Below are 19090 nucleotides of genomic sequence, written 5' to 3'. Positions count from 1 at the left end.
AGATTACCGATTCCTTTTCATATTCAATTAATGTTAAACAGAGTTCAATTACCCTACATCTAAATGAGGAATATATTACCTTGACACACGTAGATTTGTACCGGCTTCGTCAATTACAGAATTTGATTGATTTGTATGTGGTAGACAAGCAAAAACGTTTAGCAAATTATCAAATTACTTTCAACACTGCATATGACCTAATTAAAAATGATGTCCGTGGTCTGCCATCCACTTGCCAAAGGAACGAATTTACCAACCAATATATTCAAAACTATGATTTTAATTATTATAATCATTTACAGAACGATGACACATCATTTTTATATGAAATATTACAATTTCATTTTAACACATTGTCCGATATGATTTTACAAGATCTAATAATATAAAATATATAAATATGTTTAATAATTATTTATTTAAAAAATAAAAACTTTTTTATTCAATAATAAACTTGCTTTTTTTTCTTAAATTACATGTTACCTTTAATCATAAAGAATAGTTTTAATGCGTTTTAGTTTCAAATTTTATGTTTTCAGTAAATAAGTAGATTAAATTTTGATAGTACAGAATTGATAGCAATGTTTCAATTAGAAATTTTTTTCTCAGACATACTATATAGTTTATAGGTTTATGTTTTCCAAGACCTTTGAGTATTGAACAAATAAAAACATACATGTATAATAATATTTTGTTTTATTAAATGAAACTCATTTTTCCGTATAATAATCAAACAACCGTCTTGCTTTTAATAGTTTGACGCTTTGGATCGGTTAGTAATTTATCAAATATAATTTGCATTGTCTCATTAAGACCAGTATGAAGTGTTTGATCTTTTGATTCGTCGGTCGTGTACAATCTAACAGTAGCTTCACTGAACTTCCATCTATTACAACAAATTATTTTATTTAAAAACAAAAGAAGTAAATAAAATCAGTAAAAAAAACAGATTCAGCAATAGTTTTTAAATTTAAACCAATGTATTTACCTGTCCTTTACTGGTACATTCTCGATGTTAGTAACCTTATAATGACTTAGCACCCAAAGATCCTTTCCTTTTTCTTCAAAAGGCGTCTTTATTGTCACAACGCCATCTCCTTGTCTGAATGTTAGCGAATTAAATACTTCAACATCAAAATCTTCTGATCTCAAGCGTTCGCTGATATTATCTCTGTATGATGCATTCTATAAAAAAAAAATAAATTATTTATGCTATCATTAGGAAAAAATATTATTTTTATTACCATTTTATTCTGCTTCTTTTTCATAGGTTTTTTAACACTTGTTTTTTCTGCAGAACGTTTTGATCCAGGTTTTGTTTTTGAAAAAGACAGTCTTATATCAATTGATTCGCTAAAATGTTCATTCTGTGAAACATAAAACATAGTATATTATTTTTTACTGTTTTTTTTTTCCATTATATATTTTTTCTATGTCCCAAGAATTATACCCAAAGCGTTGAGTAATGTTACGACACACTTCCAATATACTATGTTATAATCAGTCATTTAATATTATTTTAAGAATTATAACCATAGCGTTGAGTGGTGTTACGACCGGCCTCCAATTTGCTATGGTTATAAGATATTTACTAAGTAGTTACTAACCTCTGAATCAGTTGAAGCAATTGTACGGTACGACATTTTATTTTGGTAGTATTTCTGTTGAACTGAGCTTCTTGTCCTGGGATGAAATCTTGAAGACTGGTGAATATTAGAGAATTCCCTCTGTCTTTTATACACAGATTTTTACAATTATTGCATAACACTGTGGTCATTAGAGAATCAGCGCGCGATATCTACGTTTTATTACTAATGGTTATAATAATAAAGGTGCGTTGACTTGTCAACAACGTTAGCAATAGGTGTATTCGGGGAATAATATTATAATAAATAAGGCTAAAAATTCCGTGACGTTACACTTATAAAAACAGCTTAAAAATATTCATACAGAATAGGTGCATATTTTTTCTACATTGCACCCAGCCTTATCAAACTAAATACACAATATTTACATTATTTCAGTCATACACTCAGTGGCACCAAAGTGTTCAAAATATAGTATGACATCGTACAATCAAGGGGCCTCTCCATCAACCCCCTTTTTTAATTTTACAATCAGATGCAATAATAAATAGAAATCACCTATAAAATGCAATGTTTAATCATTTATGTTTACGTTTTAACGTAAATTCTGGATCCACCGCGAGATCCCCTGCAGTACCCTACAATGACCCCTCTCCCATTTAAAAAATATACCAAGACTTATGTCATAGATAAATTCGGTGATCGGCGCCACTGCATACACTTCACATAAGATGTAACATAATATTATAACTTAAATATACTTGATAACCAGTACTCAGCTTACCTTTACATGATACAAGTCTAATATACATACTTAGTAGTTTAATAAAAGTAAGTTAATGTAATATTATCCTGCAATCCTGCAGTTCAGTACTACTAATATTATTATGTGTATTATATCATAAAGGTAGTGGCCACTAGCCAGTAGGTATAATATGACTATAGTTATTACAAAATCATAAAAGTAAAATAAATAATATCCATTGTTATTTTTTATTTTTGTCGATCAACGTGTTGATCTACAATCAAAGTATGATAATAACTAATAAATACTTACAATTATTATTACAATTTATTTTAATCATTAACATTTAGAACTTAATAAATTCAACAGCTTTGTAATAAATTTAAAATTGGCACAATTCTGTGGTGTTTGGGTAAAGGGGGTTAAGTCCATATTGGTAATGTTGAGGAAACGCATTTGAAATTTTGAAAATTTATTGAGAAAAATCATTTATTCCATTTGAAGAAGACCCAAATGTATTTAATAATTTAACTTCTTGTCAAGCTATATTTCTAAATATTAATATAATGAAATAAAAAATCTTTTAAAAAAAAAAATAAAAAAATATTTTTTTATTGAGTTGACTCTTTTTACCCGAATTTTTTTCTGACTTATTTCCAATAACACATTAAAGTATTTTTAACATTTTAACAATAGTAGGTAGTATTTGTAGGTTCTATCCCAGTTTTTACAATTACAGGGAGATTTAAAAACGGTTATCCACGACTTTCCCCCGGGAAATTTCACATTTATGTTGGAACCACAGTGATTACGGGTTTCTGGTTATCGATAAAACTCGAGAAATGAATGAAGGAAGATATAGATGTGGTTTTCATACGTTTATTAAAATAAAATAAATTTGAATTGTATTATGTTAACATACGTAACATTAATTTCTGATATTATAATTTATAAGCCATTTAATGGGGAACTTTGTAGAAAATTATTGTAAACCTTAATATTATTTTAATAAAATACTTTATAAATATATATATATATATATCATAGTACGTAGTTATTAGCCCCATAGTGATATCAGTAGTCATACGATACAGTTATATTGTATTTATTATTTACAATGAATAAAGAAAAAGTTTTGCTGGAAAATTTAATAACATCAAAAAAAAATATTAAACGAAAAATAATGGAAATGAAACGTGGCGTTATAGATTCTGAAAACTATTTCCGTGAGGCATTTAAACCATTGAGTACACATATAGGAAAAAATAATCAATGTAACTCGCACCCAGCTGATCAAAAAAATACGGAAACCTCGTATATTAGTGACGAAGATGACGGTTTATTAAATTCACCATTTGTAAATTTTTTTAATAATCGACAGACAATACAACGTTATGATAAATCCTATGGTATGTATTATGATAAAGCTAGTGATTCGTACAAAATAGGAGATCACACAGTAACTTTTTGTCATGGTAACTTACAGTTGGTTAATAAATACTATAAATGGACTAAAGGACTATGGTTAGGTTAGGTTAGGTCGTTATTATGCGAGAAGGAACCAAAAAATCACACTATAGAAGATATGGAATCTTATTATGATATTTTGAGAACAACACATGTTCATTTAAAACCAGTTGGGAAACCCAAAACCTCAAGATACTTTAAATGGATTAATGTTGTAAAACCTCTATACGAACGAATGAAAAATGAGGATCACCAGTTAAACAAAGAAATAGCCAAAATTAATACCCCTAAAACTCCTCGAATTAACTTATTACCATTTAACGAACATATATCTAGGTTGAGTGCTAAACGTAGGAATATTCATAATAATACAACCATGGGAAATGAGCCGTTTGAATTTCAACCAACAGCTAACAGTTCTATGATTTCAGAACCCGTTGTTGAAAAGATGTTTAGTTTTACTTCGACACCGCAGACTAATAATAAAGGTGCTGGTTTATATAAAGATGTAATACCTCAAACCCAGTTAGTTTATTATGACGACCCAAATGAGTTAGTGACTAGATTAAATCTTTTAGCATCATCACAAAGTGTTGGTAATACTGGTGTTAATAATGAAATTATATCTATTTTAGAAGAACTACGTGAGAGAAATATTATAATATAATGGCAACCTTAGATAGTATAGCTAATGAACTACATCGACCAGCCAGAAAAATATTTCCTAGACGATGTGTAGTAACACGGTTTATTGATGACCTCTGGCAAGCTGATTTAATGGATATGCAATCACATTCTAGAAAAAATCATAAGAAACACACTACAGTCACACTTATGACAATGTCACGTCAGTCGTCACCACTGTAACGTCTTTCGAGAAGTTTGTTTCAATCACACCGTTTGTTTCAATCATACCTAATTAATACTTAAAAAATGGAATGTGCAAGCTCTACTAGTTCGTCGGACTGGGAAGAAGAAATTGAAACTGTTGCTGCTCTAATCGTTCTTCAAGAGGATGTTAAATCTAGTCGAACATGGGTCCATGCAGTTAACAAAAACCGTGAAAAATTAGGCGAATTTCAACATTTAGTTCCAGAATTACGCCAATGTGCGAAACGTTTTCATATGTATTTCAGAATGAGCAAAGAAGAATTTGACTACTTACATGAATTAATTCGAAGTGATATACAAAAACAGAACACTCAATTTCGGAGAGCTGTTAGTTCTGAAGAAAGATTAGCTGTTTGTTTGAGGTAAGAAAATAGTTAAATAGAAATAATTAATAACATATTATAATAATCAAATTAGTAGTAAGGTACTTATAAATATATTTATGACATTATTATATAAGATTATAATATTATTTTTTACATTAGAAAGAGACGTCATTTCTAGTAATGTTGGTCTTTCACCGTTAGTTGAATGTTCTTTGTCTAAACTAGAATATTCTGATGGCGACGTAATCGTATGAATGCTGTCAGCCGAAGACGGAGATTGAAAATAAAATGATTGCGTTTCCATTTGATTTTGAGAATTGTATTGAGATGTGTGTTGATTGAGACTTAATTCTGTAGATAACACAGAATTACTCAAAGCAAGTTTTATTTGTGCTTGTTCATATTTTGGCATCTGCTTAGTCATCTTGGCTATACTCAAAAAAAACAAATCCGTGTCATCAAGGTTCTCCAAAATACTTGTTGATCTTGATTGTAGAGGGCGAATACTGTTTTTTTCTTCGTATTTACGTTTACGTATCTCAGCATTCTCCTTTAAAATCTGCACCATTTGTTGAGACGGAGTATCAGTTAGCCGTTTTTGATTTTTATTTCGTGAAAGTTTCAAATCGTTTGAACGCTGTTTAGTTGACGTAAACGTTGTTTCAGTATCATCGACCACGTCGCCATCTTTTACTTGATTGTCTTGAAAGTCATGCCCACTTTCTTTTCCTTCTTCTGACTGACTAGGCGTATTTTCTTCCACTTCAGATTCCTCTGAAACGTCCTCTTGTTCTGCCGCTAAATTACTCTGTGTCCTTAAAAGGAAATTGTGTGTAAAAATTAAAAATTAAATTAAAAATGTATACCTATTTAAAAAAATATTTAAATAAATGTTTTGTAGTTTTTACTTACTTTCGGCTTTCTAAATAAGGTAAAATAAATGCCATTTGTTGTTCATATTTCCATAAACTTTTTTTTTTAAAAGCCATACCACTCTTTTTTTCTTCACGTTGCCTATTTCTGGCATTACTAAAACATCGTCTTAGCTTTTCCCAGCGTTCTATGTATAGCTGCTGGCCCTATAAATAATGTATTAAACACCACAATAATAATTTTAAAAACAATTATACATTTACAATTTATGATATTTAATTAAATTAAAAATTGTTAGTTATCAACTTTAATAAATTCAATTTCTTCACCTAAAATAGGAATTATAGGAATTAGGTAAGTTGAATTAATATTATTATAAAATTACAACAAAATAACTGAAATCGTTTTTCTTGGTTATTTAATATACAATTTCGTCTAAATATGAACATAAAATAACTATAAAAAAAAAACTGTGTTTATATTTTTGAGATTTTTTGGTTACAGAATAACCTACTTACGTGGTACCTTGTTTTTAATTTTCAATCCTTAGCTATGAAAGTTGAAAATTTTATCAATTGTTAACTACAAAATAATTTTTAATTTTTAAATCTAATAAAATTTGTCAAATTCGAACTTTAAATGCTTATTAAAGAAAATTGTACCTATGTATTCTTAATATTTTTCAACTACTATTGTTATAGGGGTCTCCAAACTTTTTTATTCAAGGGCCACAAAAAAAATCAAATGCTCTTCGTGGGCCAAAAGTTTATTAACCCATATAATTTTTAATTTTATGATAGGTACCTATATATAAATAATATGTTTACTTTATATTTTTGTATACATTATTGTTTACTTTACAATATACTTAAATAAAAATAAATAGGTATAAATATAATATAATATAAATACATTTTTGAAATATTTTTTTTATCTATATTTACCTATGCGTCCTATGAATGCCGCGGGCCGTAGTTTGGAGACCCCTGTTATAGTATATCAGAAGTCTTATATTAAATTGGGGTTATAACCTTTGTTACATTTCCTATAATTTAAGGTAACGCAAGGTTTTACACGGTATAATACGGTATTATACAAAACAAAAATAAAATACCGTATTTTAATACATCTCTAATTATATCTTTATAATTTTTATTTTAGATTTTTAGCGACGGGGAATTCATTTCGAAACATTGGTTTCAACTACAGATTAGGTTTTAGTACTGTACGAACAATTGTTTATGAAGTTTGTGATGCCATATGGAATAAATTAGGACCAATTGTAATGCCTGAACCTACTGAAGAAACTTGGAAAACGGTAGCGCAAAAATATAAGGATATGTGGCATTTCCCAAATTGTATTGGTGCAATAGACGGCAAACATATTAACATTGAATGTCCTATTAATTCTGGATCAACGTTTTTTAATTATAAAGGAAGCCACTCAGTTGTATTATTAGCATTAGTTGATACTGACTACAAATTTATCGCGGTTGATGTGGGTTCATATGGCCGGAATTCTGATGGCGGAATTTTTTCTAAATCAATAATTGGCAAGAGATTAAGCAGTAACACGTTTAATGTACCGAAACCAATTCCTATAATTGATAACAGCGATCCACAACCATATGTAGTTGTTGGTGATGAGGCATTCCCACTAACAACTTATTTACTTCGCCCATACAGCCGAAATTATTTAAGAGATAATGAACCTAATAAGATTTTCAACTATAGATTGTCTCGGGCAAGACGTGTAGTCGAGAATGCCTTCGGTATACTAGCTGCACGATGGAGATGTTTTAGAAAAAACTTAGAGGTACAACCGGAATTCGTTGACAAAATTGTGTTATCATCATGCTGTTTGCATAATATGCTGCAGTGCGCAGATAATGGTTTTGAACCAGAGGACACATCAACACAAAATACCGACTCAGCTCTCACGAATTTAGATTTTTTGAGAAGAAATTGTACTCGTGAGGCGTTTAATGTTAGAGAGACATTCAAAGAGTATTTCATTTCTGAAGTTGGTCGTGTCCCATGGCAACTTGATAGAGTTCGTAAAGGAAGAAACACATAATTTTATTTCGTATCACAATATTCGTTGTTTATTAAATATAAAAATGTATTATTTAATATATTGTAATTGTTAAATAAACACAATTGTGTTTCGTAAAACTTTATTTATAGGTTTCTATTATGCGTGATATTCACTATGCACTCCCGTAAAATGAACGCATTGTTATTATTAGAACGTAAACAAAATTCTTCCATAGATAATAAAACAATGAAAAACGTTAAATATTTTCTCGATAAAACCACATGAATTTTATATTATATTATATTTTATTTAATTTTATATTATATTATAAAGTTTTATGTACCTACAAATTTTAAATAAACCAAATAAATATTTCATATTCATACCTATCATAAATAATAATATTTATTTATATTTTAACGCACGTTAACACAAATATTCATAACTGGCGAAACAAGGTTTTACGAGTCAGCAAGTTAAAAAAATATTATAATATTAATATTAGTACAACAATTTAACAAATTTGTTACTACCTGAAATATTCAGCTCCTTTCCAACTTCCTCCCACGCTGTTTGCCGTATATTTTGGTCACGGTAATCACGAGATCCGTGATTATATAAAACCGTATGTTCTCGCACCAGTTCTATTAATTTTTCTTCCATTTTTTTAAAAAAAAATTGACCTCGAAGGTGAAAAAACTAGAATTTCGGATTGAAACGTGACGTGACGTACAGCTAAAAATGCGGATGTTCAGAAAACAAAAACGTGCTTTCACGGAAAACTTTGGTGACGTGATGTGACTAACATGACGTGATAACAGTGTGGTTCTGTCACATTATAGTATATTTATAAACGATACTCCGCATATTTTTATCATTATGTGAGCTCACGTGACAACACGTGACGTCACGTGACGTGACAATAATGTGTTCCTTCCTTTAGTCGCAGTCGCTGTCGCAAGTCGAAAAGTCGCCGTTCCTCAGCCGTCTTGACAAAATATGTCGTTCGTTTTGTCGTCTGTGTGTCCGGTATATGTGCGAACCGGTGCGCCGTCGCCGTCAATATCCGTTCTGTGATTCCGTGCCCGCCCGAGCCGTTTTTGCTCACCAGTATAGTGCTCACGTTCGTTGTCAATCGTTACTACAGCGTTGAGCACCTCGCTAAACCATTAAGCTTCGTTAATGCGCCACGTGGTTGGTCGTTCCAACTGGTACGTGTACCTTAATTAAGTCGTCTGAGCACCTCGCACTTTCCCGCGTCACGCCCTCGCCGTGACCCAGGGCCGTCCTTAAGGGGGGTCTTGGGGGGGTGTCTCACCCCCCCAACGAAAACACCAGTCGGCACTCGGCAGTCGGACTTGTTTCATTATAGCCTATAAGTACCTAATTTTACCTACGGAAAATAAATATTACGTATTTCATAAATATAGTGTGTATACACGGATAAAATTTATATAACTAGTTATTTATTAAACAGTATAATGTAATAATATAAAATACAGTTATATAATTAAATTGTTAATTCAAAGAATATACGAAACTGACACGATTGCAGTCGGCACACGCCACACTGATTATTAAATATTAATAGTTCAATAGTTGATTGTTGACAATCAGCTACGATCCTGGTATCTTTAATCTGTTATTGGGTTTATTTTTCACCGTACATTATCTAAAAATAAACTTGAATTATTAAGTTTTCCGTGAATGTTAATATAGTTGCTAATCGGTAAATCATCATTACAGCCAACCAAAGATAAAATATATCCAATATGTGATTCGTGACATAACTATTTACCATTATTACAGTCAACAGTCAACATCTGATTTATATTTGTTTTCATTTTATTTTACGAGTGAATATTGACGACTGTGTAGTCGTGTAGACGTGTGGTGTACTGGTGTCCCATTTGTTTTATATTTTTAAAAATAATAGTAACGTGCGTACCTATTCATTTTTTGAGCCGATCAATTTTTCGTGAACTAGATATTAAATAAATTCACTATAGGTAAACATTAAGATGTCTAGTACAGAAAAACGTAAACGTAATCGAGTTAAAATTGAATGCCTCGAATGTGGTTCGACGTTCGATAAAGATTACAGAGGTAAACACGAACTTACTCAACACGGTGGAGAAAAAGTTAGAAAAAAGCATGTTGGTGCTCCTAAAAATCCGTTTGAAGCCGCTATTAAAAGATCAAAGGTAAATAAAAAAATATTGTACTATGCATTAAATGTATACACATCATATTATACTTGTCAATTATAAGTGTATTGTATAATGTATTCAATAATAAGCTATACATTTAAGGAGAGATAATTAACTTACTATTTTTTTTAGATATTATTTTTTTTTTTTTGTAATTTATAAATATATTAGTGTCCTTAATAATATTGATAAGTATGTTTAATATTACTTATTTTCTATATCCATACATTAAGAAATATATTATACTCAATCAACAAAATATGTATTGCTTAAATAAAACATGTCATTTTTTATTTATTACAAATAAAACAGGTGCAATTATCTATAGAAACTCAAATTAGTAATGATCATCAAACTGATTTTGATGAGGATATTGATGATCCTCCATTTAAGGTACATAAATATATTGACAATTGTTACTATTTAAATATTATAAATATAATATTATATACTTTTTACTTTTTTAGGTCATGCAAAGTGTTACTCCAGAATTAACAGAAGATTATAAACAAACGTTGAGTGAACAAAGTAGTGATTTTGATTCAAAATTGAATACAGAAAATTCCACAAACCAGGTAATTAAAATAATAATTTTGTATTATTCAATACTAAGGGAAGGATAAATTAAAATAACTGATATTATAATTGTTAAGGTTGTATTAAGATAATTTTTCTAATAAGGTAGGTAATATTTAAAAAATAATGAGAATTTATGCTGTATAAGTTGTGTGTATAATGGCTTCTTTGGCATTTTAACATTATACAAATTGAATATTTTTTAGATAATGCAAACTGTTGAAAGTGTTACTGCAGAATTAACAGAAGATTATAAACAAACATTGAGTGAAAAAAGTAGTGATTTTGATTCGAAATTGAATACAGAAAATTCCACAAATCAGGTGACTAAAATAATAATTTTGTATTATTTTTACTGTTTTTAATATTTATTCTGCAATTTTAGGATTTAACTGTACCATCAATAGTTTCAATTGACCCAGTATCTGTTCAAAACAAAGAAGAAATATCTTGGTTACTGTGTGCAGGTCAATTGGAAGATATTGTTTCTAACTTATCTCATTGCAACACTTTAATATCAAAATTAAAAGCTGAAGTACTTCCTAATCCAATTATATTTCTTTTGGAAAGTCAACAAATTGTTGAAAATATAAAAACCAAATCTAAAATATTTTTAAAAAATGTTGAATTAGTGTCTGAATCACTCTATAAACACCCCAATTCAAGAGATTCTGAATCAAATTATTTGGTTGCGCATGACCCAGGCAATAGAATTTCTATTACAACATCTGCTCAAAGGCAATATCTTATAAGTTTAGGACCACATCAGCCTAAGCTTATAAGATACACAGCTAATAATAGTATAGACAAATCAAAACAACGTTCTTTTAATCCAAGTTGGTATAAAGAATATCCAATGTTAGAATACAGTTTGTCTAAAGACACTGTTCACTGTTTTGTTTGTTCATTATTTCCAATTGGATTGGGTCGATCACATGCAAATTCATCATGGACCACTTCTGGAGTAAACTCATGGCACCAGATGAAAAGCAGAGGCATAAAGAAGCCTGGAAAATTGGAGCAACACTTCAACTGTCAATCACATAAAGCCGCTTTAAGTGATTACTGTAATTTTATGAAAAATTCAAATCATATTGATATTATTTTAAATAAGTCTAGACGAAATGATTTAATTAAATTAGAACAAGAAAAATAATTTAATAAAGAGATTGTTGTAATGTTATTTGACATAGCTCGTACACTATGTAGACAAGGATTGCCCTTTCGAGGGGACGGTGATGAATCAAACGGAAATTTCAATCAATTTGTTCAGTTATTATCAAGACACAATCCATTAATGAAATGATGGTTAAGTGACATATCTTTAAGACCTTACAAAGTAACTTACCTCGGACCACGTTCACAGAGTGAATTTATTGAAATGTTGAGTAATGAGGCGCAAAGGTTAATTATAAATGATGTAAAAGAGGCACCTTTTTATTCTGTTATGGCTTATACTACACCTGACATTTCCCACAAAGATTGTTTGGCAATTTGTGTACGATATCCTCGCAATGGAGAAGCAGTTGAAAGACTATTAGAAGTAGCAGAAGGAAAAGACAAGACGGGTCTGGGAACTGGGACAGAAATTATCGATATTTTGACAAAAAACTCTCTATGTACAAATAATTTAGCTTTTCAATCCTATGACTATGCCAGCAATATGTCTGGCTCAATAAATGGAGCTCAAGCTAATGTTTCAAAAATAGTTGGACACAATGTCATTTACATTCCATGCCAAGCACACAGAATAAACACTTTTATAGAGCACGGATGTAATTCTAGTTTGATCATTTCAAATATGATTGACAACTTAGAAAGTTTGTACGTTTTTTTTTCAGCTAGTAATAAACGATACAGTATTTTGTGTAAAGAAATGAGCGACTTGGATAATGTATTGCAGCTGAGAAACCTGTCCAAAACTAGATGGACAGCTAGGGCAGAGTCTATAAAAGCTGTTTGGTGTTCATTTGAAGCGATTTGTGATAGTTTGCATTATATTAGTTCACATCAAGATGCATATGATAGAATGACAAGAACAAAAGCTCACGGTCTTAACAAAAAGCTACACTCCTTCAATTTTATAGTTTCACTAATATTTATGAAAAACATTATGTATAAATTAAAAGCTCTTACAGAAACTCTTGAAACAAAACATTTATCTTTAGTTGATGCTGCTACTTTAATAGGTACAACTATTAAAATTTTAGAAGAAATTAATTTGGATACTAATTCAATAAATAATTTAATTGATAGTGCTATATCCTTTTCAACAACTTTAGGAATAAATCCAGAAAACGATTTTAAAATACACCATCGTCATAAAAAGCCACCTACTTGGTTGGACAAAAATTCAAAAACTCAGGTAGAATTCAACATGCACACATTTTATAGAAAAGAATTCAAGTGTGTTCTATCTACTTTCATCAATTTATCTAAAGATAATTTAAAAAAATGTATTGATGTAATTTTGCCATTGTATAAATTATTTTCAGTCCCTTTCAAAAAGGAAGATATTTCTATTGAAAATGTTAAAAATGCATTGTTATTGTTTCCACCTAATAGTTCTTAGGCAAAATGCAAAGATGCAGAGGCAGTTCAAGCCGAATTGGAAATTTTGAGAAGTCTTGAAATCAAGCCTGATTTGACAACTGCTAATATATTTGAGAAATGTGAAGAGATAAAACATATTTTGCCATTAGCAAAAACAGTTTGTGATTTAGCTCTTACCGCTCCAGTCAGTGTAGCAACAAATGAGAGAACTTTTAGTAAACTTAAACTTATAAAAACCCACTTAGGTCTACAATTAGTGACTCCAGACTAAATTCATCGATGATCCTCAGTATAGAGAAAGATGTAGTGGATAAACTTAATTTGAGCAATGTTGTCAATAATTGGGCATCTTTAAAAAATCGAAGAATACAATTATTGTAATATTTATATATTGATAATTATTAAATATTAATATTTATTAACCATTCATAATTGTGATTAAACAAATTAAAACATTTTAATTTTTAATGTTCTTTTATTTATAAAAATATAAGTGTGTTATAGGTTATAAGTAATTAAAAAATATTACCCTAGTATAATGATATACAACAATTAAGATTCTTAAATTGTATGAGTTGTGAGCACCTATTTACATTTTATATTGTTAATACTTGTTCATGTGTTTAGTAGAAAGCATTTTTATTTATTTTTATTGAAAAAGAAAAAAAACATATATTTGTCATTTCTAATAGTTATTTTGTTGATCACTATAATAATATTATCCATTTCATTATTCAAGGAGCAACATTTAATTTTAATCTCGATATAGGCCTGGATCTGTGTTGGTCGCAAATAATTATTAGAAGGGAGTGTGTAAATACAACTTTCGCGTCAACGGTTGCCACTCGTATGCATATAGCATCCCAGACAGCAATTCTCCAATGTCATTATCGAATGGATATTGAGTGCTAATTGATAAATTAATATTGCCAATTTAAGATTAAATAAACATTGTATCATTATTTTATTTTCAAATTGAAAATGCATATATTCCCGTAATATTGTCTTCATATTGATTATTTAATGTTGGATTATAACTATGGATTCAATATTTATACATTGTTTATATGTAATATAGCTCCAATGTTCTTTAAACAATATTGCATATACATTTGTTTTCATTAGAATTTAAATATTACATTTTTGATGACTATTCAATAATATTATAATATTGAACATACAATAATTCTCTAACGTTGTTAAATCAATATTGTGTTCACATTTCTAGTGATTGGAAATCAAACATTCAATTTTCAATTTTTGTTGGGTAATTTAACTATATAATATGAATGAAAATAAATACAATTAACTAATTAGATAATTAAACCACGGTTAAATTATACTTGGTACTTACTATAGGATAAGTACCGATTTCAAGACTTCAAACTATATAGTATGTATATACTATGCGCGAGTATATTACGACGTACCTATATAAAATATTATATTATGAATAATAATATTGCTATACAGCCAATGGCGGATTCAGGGGAGGGGCACAGGGGCACGTGCCTCCCTGTCAATTTTCTATCCACAATATTTTTTATGTAACTACGAGTATCATAATATAAATGAAAAATACAGTAAATAAGAATAATACTAATACCTACCTACTATTATAACTAATCATTAATTTCATTTAAACTGATAAAAGAAGTTAAAATAAGAGCATGCGTATTATTAATTATGATAAAATTATGCAATTTATATGTGCCCCCCCCCCCCCCCTATCAAAATATCCAAGATCCGCCCCTGTATATAGCTAGGTTCATTATTTTTATTTAATACATAATTGAATAAATGTATTATATATTAAATAAATATAATATAACATAATATAGGTATTCAAAAGATCATTATATAATACAAAATACCTTATGAAATTTTTATTTTTTGGAATTTTATACAGCAAAAATATGATTTGGTACAACACCCTAATCGGACTAATCATTAAAATAATTGTTTTTTTTTCCCTATAATCGTTTTAATATTATATGCATAATATATATTTTCATTGATTTCACAGTCATAACTCTCGAATCACTGCAATAATTATGTAGGTCGCATGCAGTGGCGTAACTGAGAAAAAATCTAGGGAGGGCAATATAATATATTTATTATTATCAAAACCCTGATACCCCTCCCCCGCCATAGTTAAAATATATTTTTATTGTATGTATTTTGTACAGTATACTTAATCGTTTGATTGACATAATACACAACAAGAGAAACCTAAAATAAATGTTAACTTCTATGAAATAATTCAAGGAAAAATATTTTAGTCTTATAATATGTTAAATTATAAAATATTACATTTTTTCTTAACTTATGATGGTTTAAATATTTGTACTGTTGGATTATCTGTGGGGGGGCAAAATTATACCGTTATCTCCCTAAAAATTTCAGGGGGGGCAACTGCCCCCCCCCCCTTGCCCCCCCGCAATTACGCCACTGGTCGCATGTAAGCATAATTTGGGGTATTGTTAAAAATTGTAAATTTAAATTCAAACTGTACAGTGCGTGTAGTAGGTTTATGTTAAGTAGAGTTTATTATAAATTATAATCACGATAGTATTACAGAAATGATATTATGTATATTATTTATCAACTTTTAAGTACATATAATGTAAATTACTTAAAATCATTGAATTCGTAATTATTTAAAGAATCCAGTGTAATTAATAATTATGCCATTTGGATTTTAATTTTTCTGACTTATGTATTTATTTCCATTTATTTTCAATATAGGTACTATGCCATTTGGTTCAAATCAATTATTAGGGGAAAGGTGTCCAAAGTGGCCACTCTAAGGTTCAACACAGTGTCACACTTTAGGATTTTACTTTTTTTTTATGAAACCTTCATGGTTGTCTAGTTAAACTTGTCAGGAATCATTATTTGAAATCAGAAACAGTTTTAAACAAATAAATAAAAAGTTATTTTAATTTTTTTTTTAAGTACAAAATTGTTTACTTTACCCGCCTAGGTGTTCAAAGTGGTCAGTGGTCAGTGGTCAGTCAATGTCCACTTTGACCGCCGGTTTTAAATTTCTATTATTATTCATTATTTCATAATATTATCATAAATATATATAATATAATTTATATTATATTCTTACAACAACTTTTCTTTGATAAATAAGTAATTTAATTTCAAGCTTTGGGCCTCTTATTAATATTTTTATAAATAATTAACAAATTAATCAAACTTGGTATTTTTTTTGGCTGGTAACAAAGCTATTTTATAAAATAAACATATCAATTCAATAAGCTTTTGAAAACAAATAAATAATATTAAATACATAAATCATTGTAACATTATGGGTAAACTGGTCACCATAGTAACCACTTTGCCCTTTTAATAATGTTTAATTTACTATTTAAAAAAATATTGATCCTATTAACTAATTAAACTTAAGCTAATTTTATAATATATAAAAACTTATGTAGATTTCGAAAAAAAATAATTTGGGTATATTAATTACTGTGTTCATTAAATATAATTATTTATTCAGAGCACTAATCTTACATCAGCAGCATCAAAAAATCAAATATTTTTTTTAAACGAAAACGGTTTATGTTCTCATCAATAGTGGAATATCAGTTGATAAATATGATAACAATGAACCAACCCACGTGATGAAACCAGCTGTTTATTCATTTACGACATAATAATAAGACATGACCACTTTACCCGCTATGGCCACTTTGTACACCTTTCCCCTACCCTTAAGTCATATTAAGCCGTTTCTACCTCGGACTAAAGACTTATAAGTATCATCGTTTCGGATACAAATAGGTAGTAATATTTAAAACAATAATAATCAAACAAATAAAATATTTTTTTTAACCTTATACTTATAAATTATATTACCTAATACAGTAATTATACTATAATAAATAAATAATATAGTATAATAAATATATTTATACAGTGAAGCCTCCTTTTTTGAACCCTTCTAAATAGCAGACACCTCTAAATAGGGGATATTTTTTAAAAGGACGCAATAGTAGAAAAAATATGTCATAAAAACAGGGTTTCGTACTTCCAGTAATACGGCTTACCAGGGTAGTTTACAGTAAAAACACGTATAGTAAAAGTTGTAGAAGAGAACTTTATCTAGAGTCTTATAGAGTTCGATTTTTATTAATTAGTCACATAATTAATACGATAAAAAGTTTAAAAAAAACATAGAAATTCTTCATAGAATTGACGCTCAAAAGAAGATATCAAAAATCGGGCTCTAAACGACTCTAAATAAAATTCTCCTCTTTAACATTATAAAATCACAAAACCCTTCTGAAAACCGAATTATTGGAAGTAAGAAGCCATGTTTTACGCCTTTACGGTAAAAAAGTTTTATAGTCCGACAATTAGTGCTGCGCTCGTCACCAGTGGGCAGCGGCAGTCTACGATAATAATCATTAATCGGTGTTCATACCACATTACCACCACCCCGCACGCGCAACCACACCAAGTTAAAAACCGGGTTTCTCATCGCGACAGCGCGTGGTTTATAAATAAATACAAAAATAATAATATCGGCAATGAGTATTATTATCGAAACACGGCGGTTTTTTTTTCATTGTTAATAATGCTTGATGACAATTGCCTATTTCTGGAGTAGATGGTTATTTGGTACTTCGTAGTGATATCATAATCTATTATTATAATGAAATATTGTCAATTATCATTTTGTTTTATTCGTTAATCTTAATCATTCGTTCATTCGGTTGCTCTGTGCTCACTGGTTCATGTTTGTTGCATCAAGAGTTGAGACCATCCAGTATTGTTTTATGTTTATCGGGTTTATCTCGTACGTATCATCTCGTTTAGTTGTACCTACCAAAAAGAAGCCTGAAGCTCAATTGTTTAAAAGGTATGTAATTTATTAATTTAATGAAATATGATATTATAATACAATCTAATATATAGTATCTTTTTATATGTAGGTACCGCTGCATTGACAATACTATAGCTTTTCTGATTTAGTACAACATTTTGTGGTAATACAATAAATTATTGTATCCATTGTATTTTTCAAATTGTCTACAACTGCATTTATCTAACAGTAAGCATTTATTGATTTTTATTTTTAATAATATTCATAATTAATTGTACCTAACTAATATTAAGATAATTATTGTAACATTTAGGAGTGATATTCCAAAATATTAAAACATGAGCTATGATGCACCTTAACATGTATAGAAATTAAGAGGGGATTTTTTTAAATTGTATCTGTACATTAACATATTATTTCTCAAGGTGGTTTAAACTTAACTCTACCTAGTAGGGTCAAAATGTACCAGAAATTTAGGAACCTGCCATTCATTAAGATTTTTCAAAATGCATTATCCTTCAAAACAATACTTCTTCTTCTTCCTCAGCTTGTCAGCACATTAAGGACCATCTCTGCCGTCACAAAACCTCATATTATGTATACATATTTTGCTGATTTCCATGGGTTGCTATTATTTAGAGCTAAATTGTATTGTTGCTAGCTAATGAACTAAAGTTCTACTCAGGTTATCTAGAGTACCTACACAATGTTTGTAAACACACTATATAACACCTTTTACCGCTATACCTGGCTATTTTATTTTTTTTATCTACATATCAAATAAAGATATGCCATAATTAGTATAAAATATATTTCCAATCATTTTGTAATTAATCAATAGTTGATCAAGTATACTAGTATCAATGAGAATATTGATAGGCATTTTATAATTTGTTTTTCTTATGTAGAGATGCCTAAAATTAATAAAAGTTCAAGGAGAAATCCATCAAATGTTTCATTGCGTACTCGTAGGAGAATTATT

General features: G+C 29.2%; 3 protein-coding genes across 3 annotated transcripts; 2 read left to right on the top strand and 1 right to left on the bottom strand.

Annotated features, from left to right (window-relative positions):
* Window positions 1-679: 679 nt before the first annotated feature.
* On the bottom strand, window positions 680-1746 carry LOC132953278 (uncharacterized). Its single transcript, XM_061025798.1, has 4 exons — window positions 1608-1746; window positions 1245-1367; window positions 989-1185; window positions 680-886 (listed from the first exon to the last, which is right to left on the bottom strand). Exons 1-4 carry the CDS (start codon window positions 1641-1643, stop codon window positions 730-732), a joined length of 513 nt encoding a protein of 170 aa, XP_060881781.1. The 5' UTR covers window positions 1644-1746; the 3' UTR covers window positions 680-729.
* Window positions 1747-7173: 5427 nt separating this feature from the next.
* On the top strand, window positions 7174-7965 carry LOC132953247 (uncharacterized). The gene has a single exon (XM_061025767.1). The coding sequence runs from the start codon at window positions 7174-7176 to the stop codon at window positions 7963-7965; it is 792 nt and encodes a 263-aa protein (XP_060881750.1).
* A 4128-nt stretch (window positions 7966-12093) lies between these two features.
* Window positions 12094-13536, top strand: LOC132953246 (uncharacterized). The gene is made up of 2 exons (XM_061025766.1): window positions 12094-13077; window positions 13285-13536. The coding sequence occupies exons 1-2, from the start codon at window positions 12094-12096 to the stop codon at window positions 13534-13536; spliced, it is 1236 nt and encodes a 411-aa protein (XP_060881749.1).
* Window positions 13537-19090: the final 5554 nt, after the last annotated feature.

Source organism: Metopolophium dirhodum, unplaced genomic scaffold, assembly GCF_019925205.1.
Source record: "Metopolophium dirhodum isolate CAU unplaced genomic scaffold, ASM1992520v1 scaffold1, whole genome shotgun sequence".
Taxonomy (NCBI): Eukaryota; Metazoa; Arthropoda; class Insecta; order Hemiptera; family Aphididae; genus Metopolophium; species Metopolophium dirhodum.
This window is presented reverse-complemented; position numbering and strand designations above follow the sequence as displayed.

Coding starts and splice junctions, on each gene's coding strand:
- LOC132953278 (XM_061025798.1), bottom strand. CDS start 1,643: ATGTCGTACCGTACAATTGCTTCAACTGATTCAGAG. Junction 1,186..1,244: donor AAAAGAAGCAGAATAAAATG/GTAATAAAAATA, acceptor TTTTTTTTATAG/AATGCATCATACAGAGATAA. Junction 887..988: donor AATGTACCAGTAAAGGACAG/GTAAATACATTG, acceptor TTGTTGTAATAG/ATGGAAGTTCAGTGAAGCTA.
- LOC132953247 (XM_061025767.1), top strand. CDS start 7,174: ATGCCTGAACCTACTGAAGAAACTTGGAAAACGGTAGCGCAAAAATAT.
- LOC132953246 (XM_061025766.1), top strand. CDS start 12,094: ATGTTGAGTAATGAGGCGCAAAGGTTAATTATAAATGATGTAAAAGAG. Junction 13,078..13,284: donor ACAAAAATTCAAAAACTCAG/GTAGAATTCAAC, acceptor AATAGTTCTTAG/GCAAAATGCAAAGATGCAGA.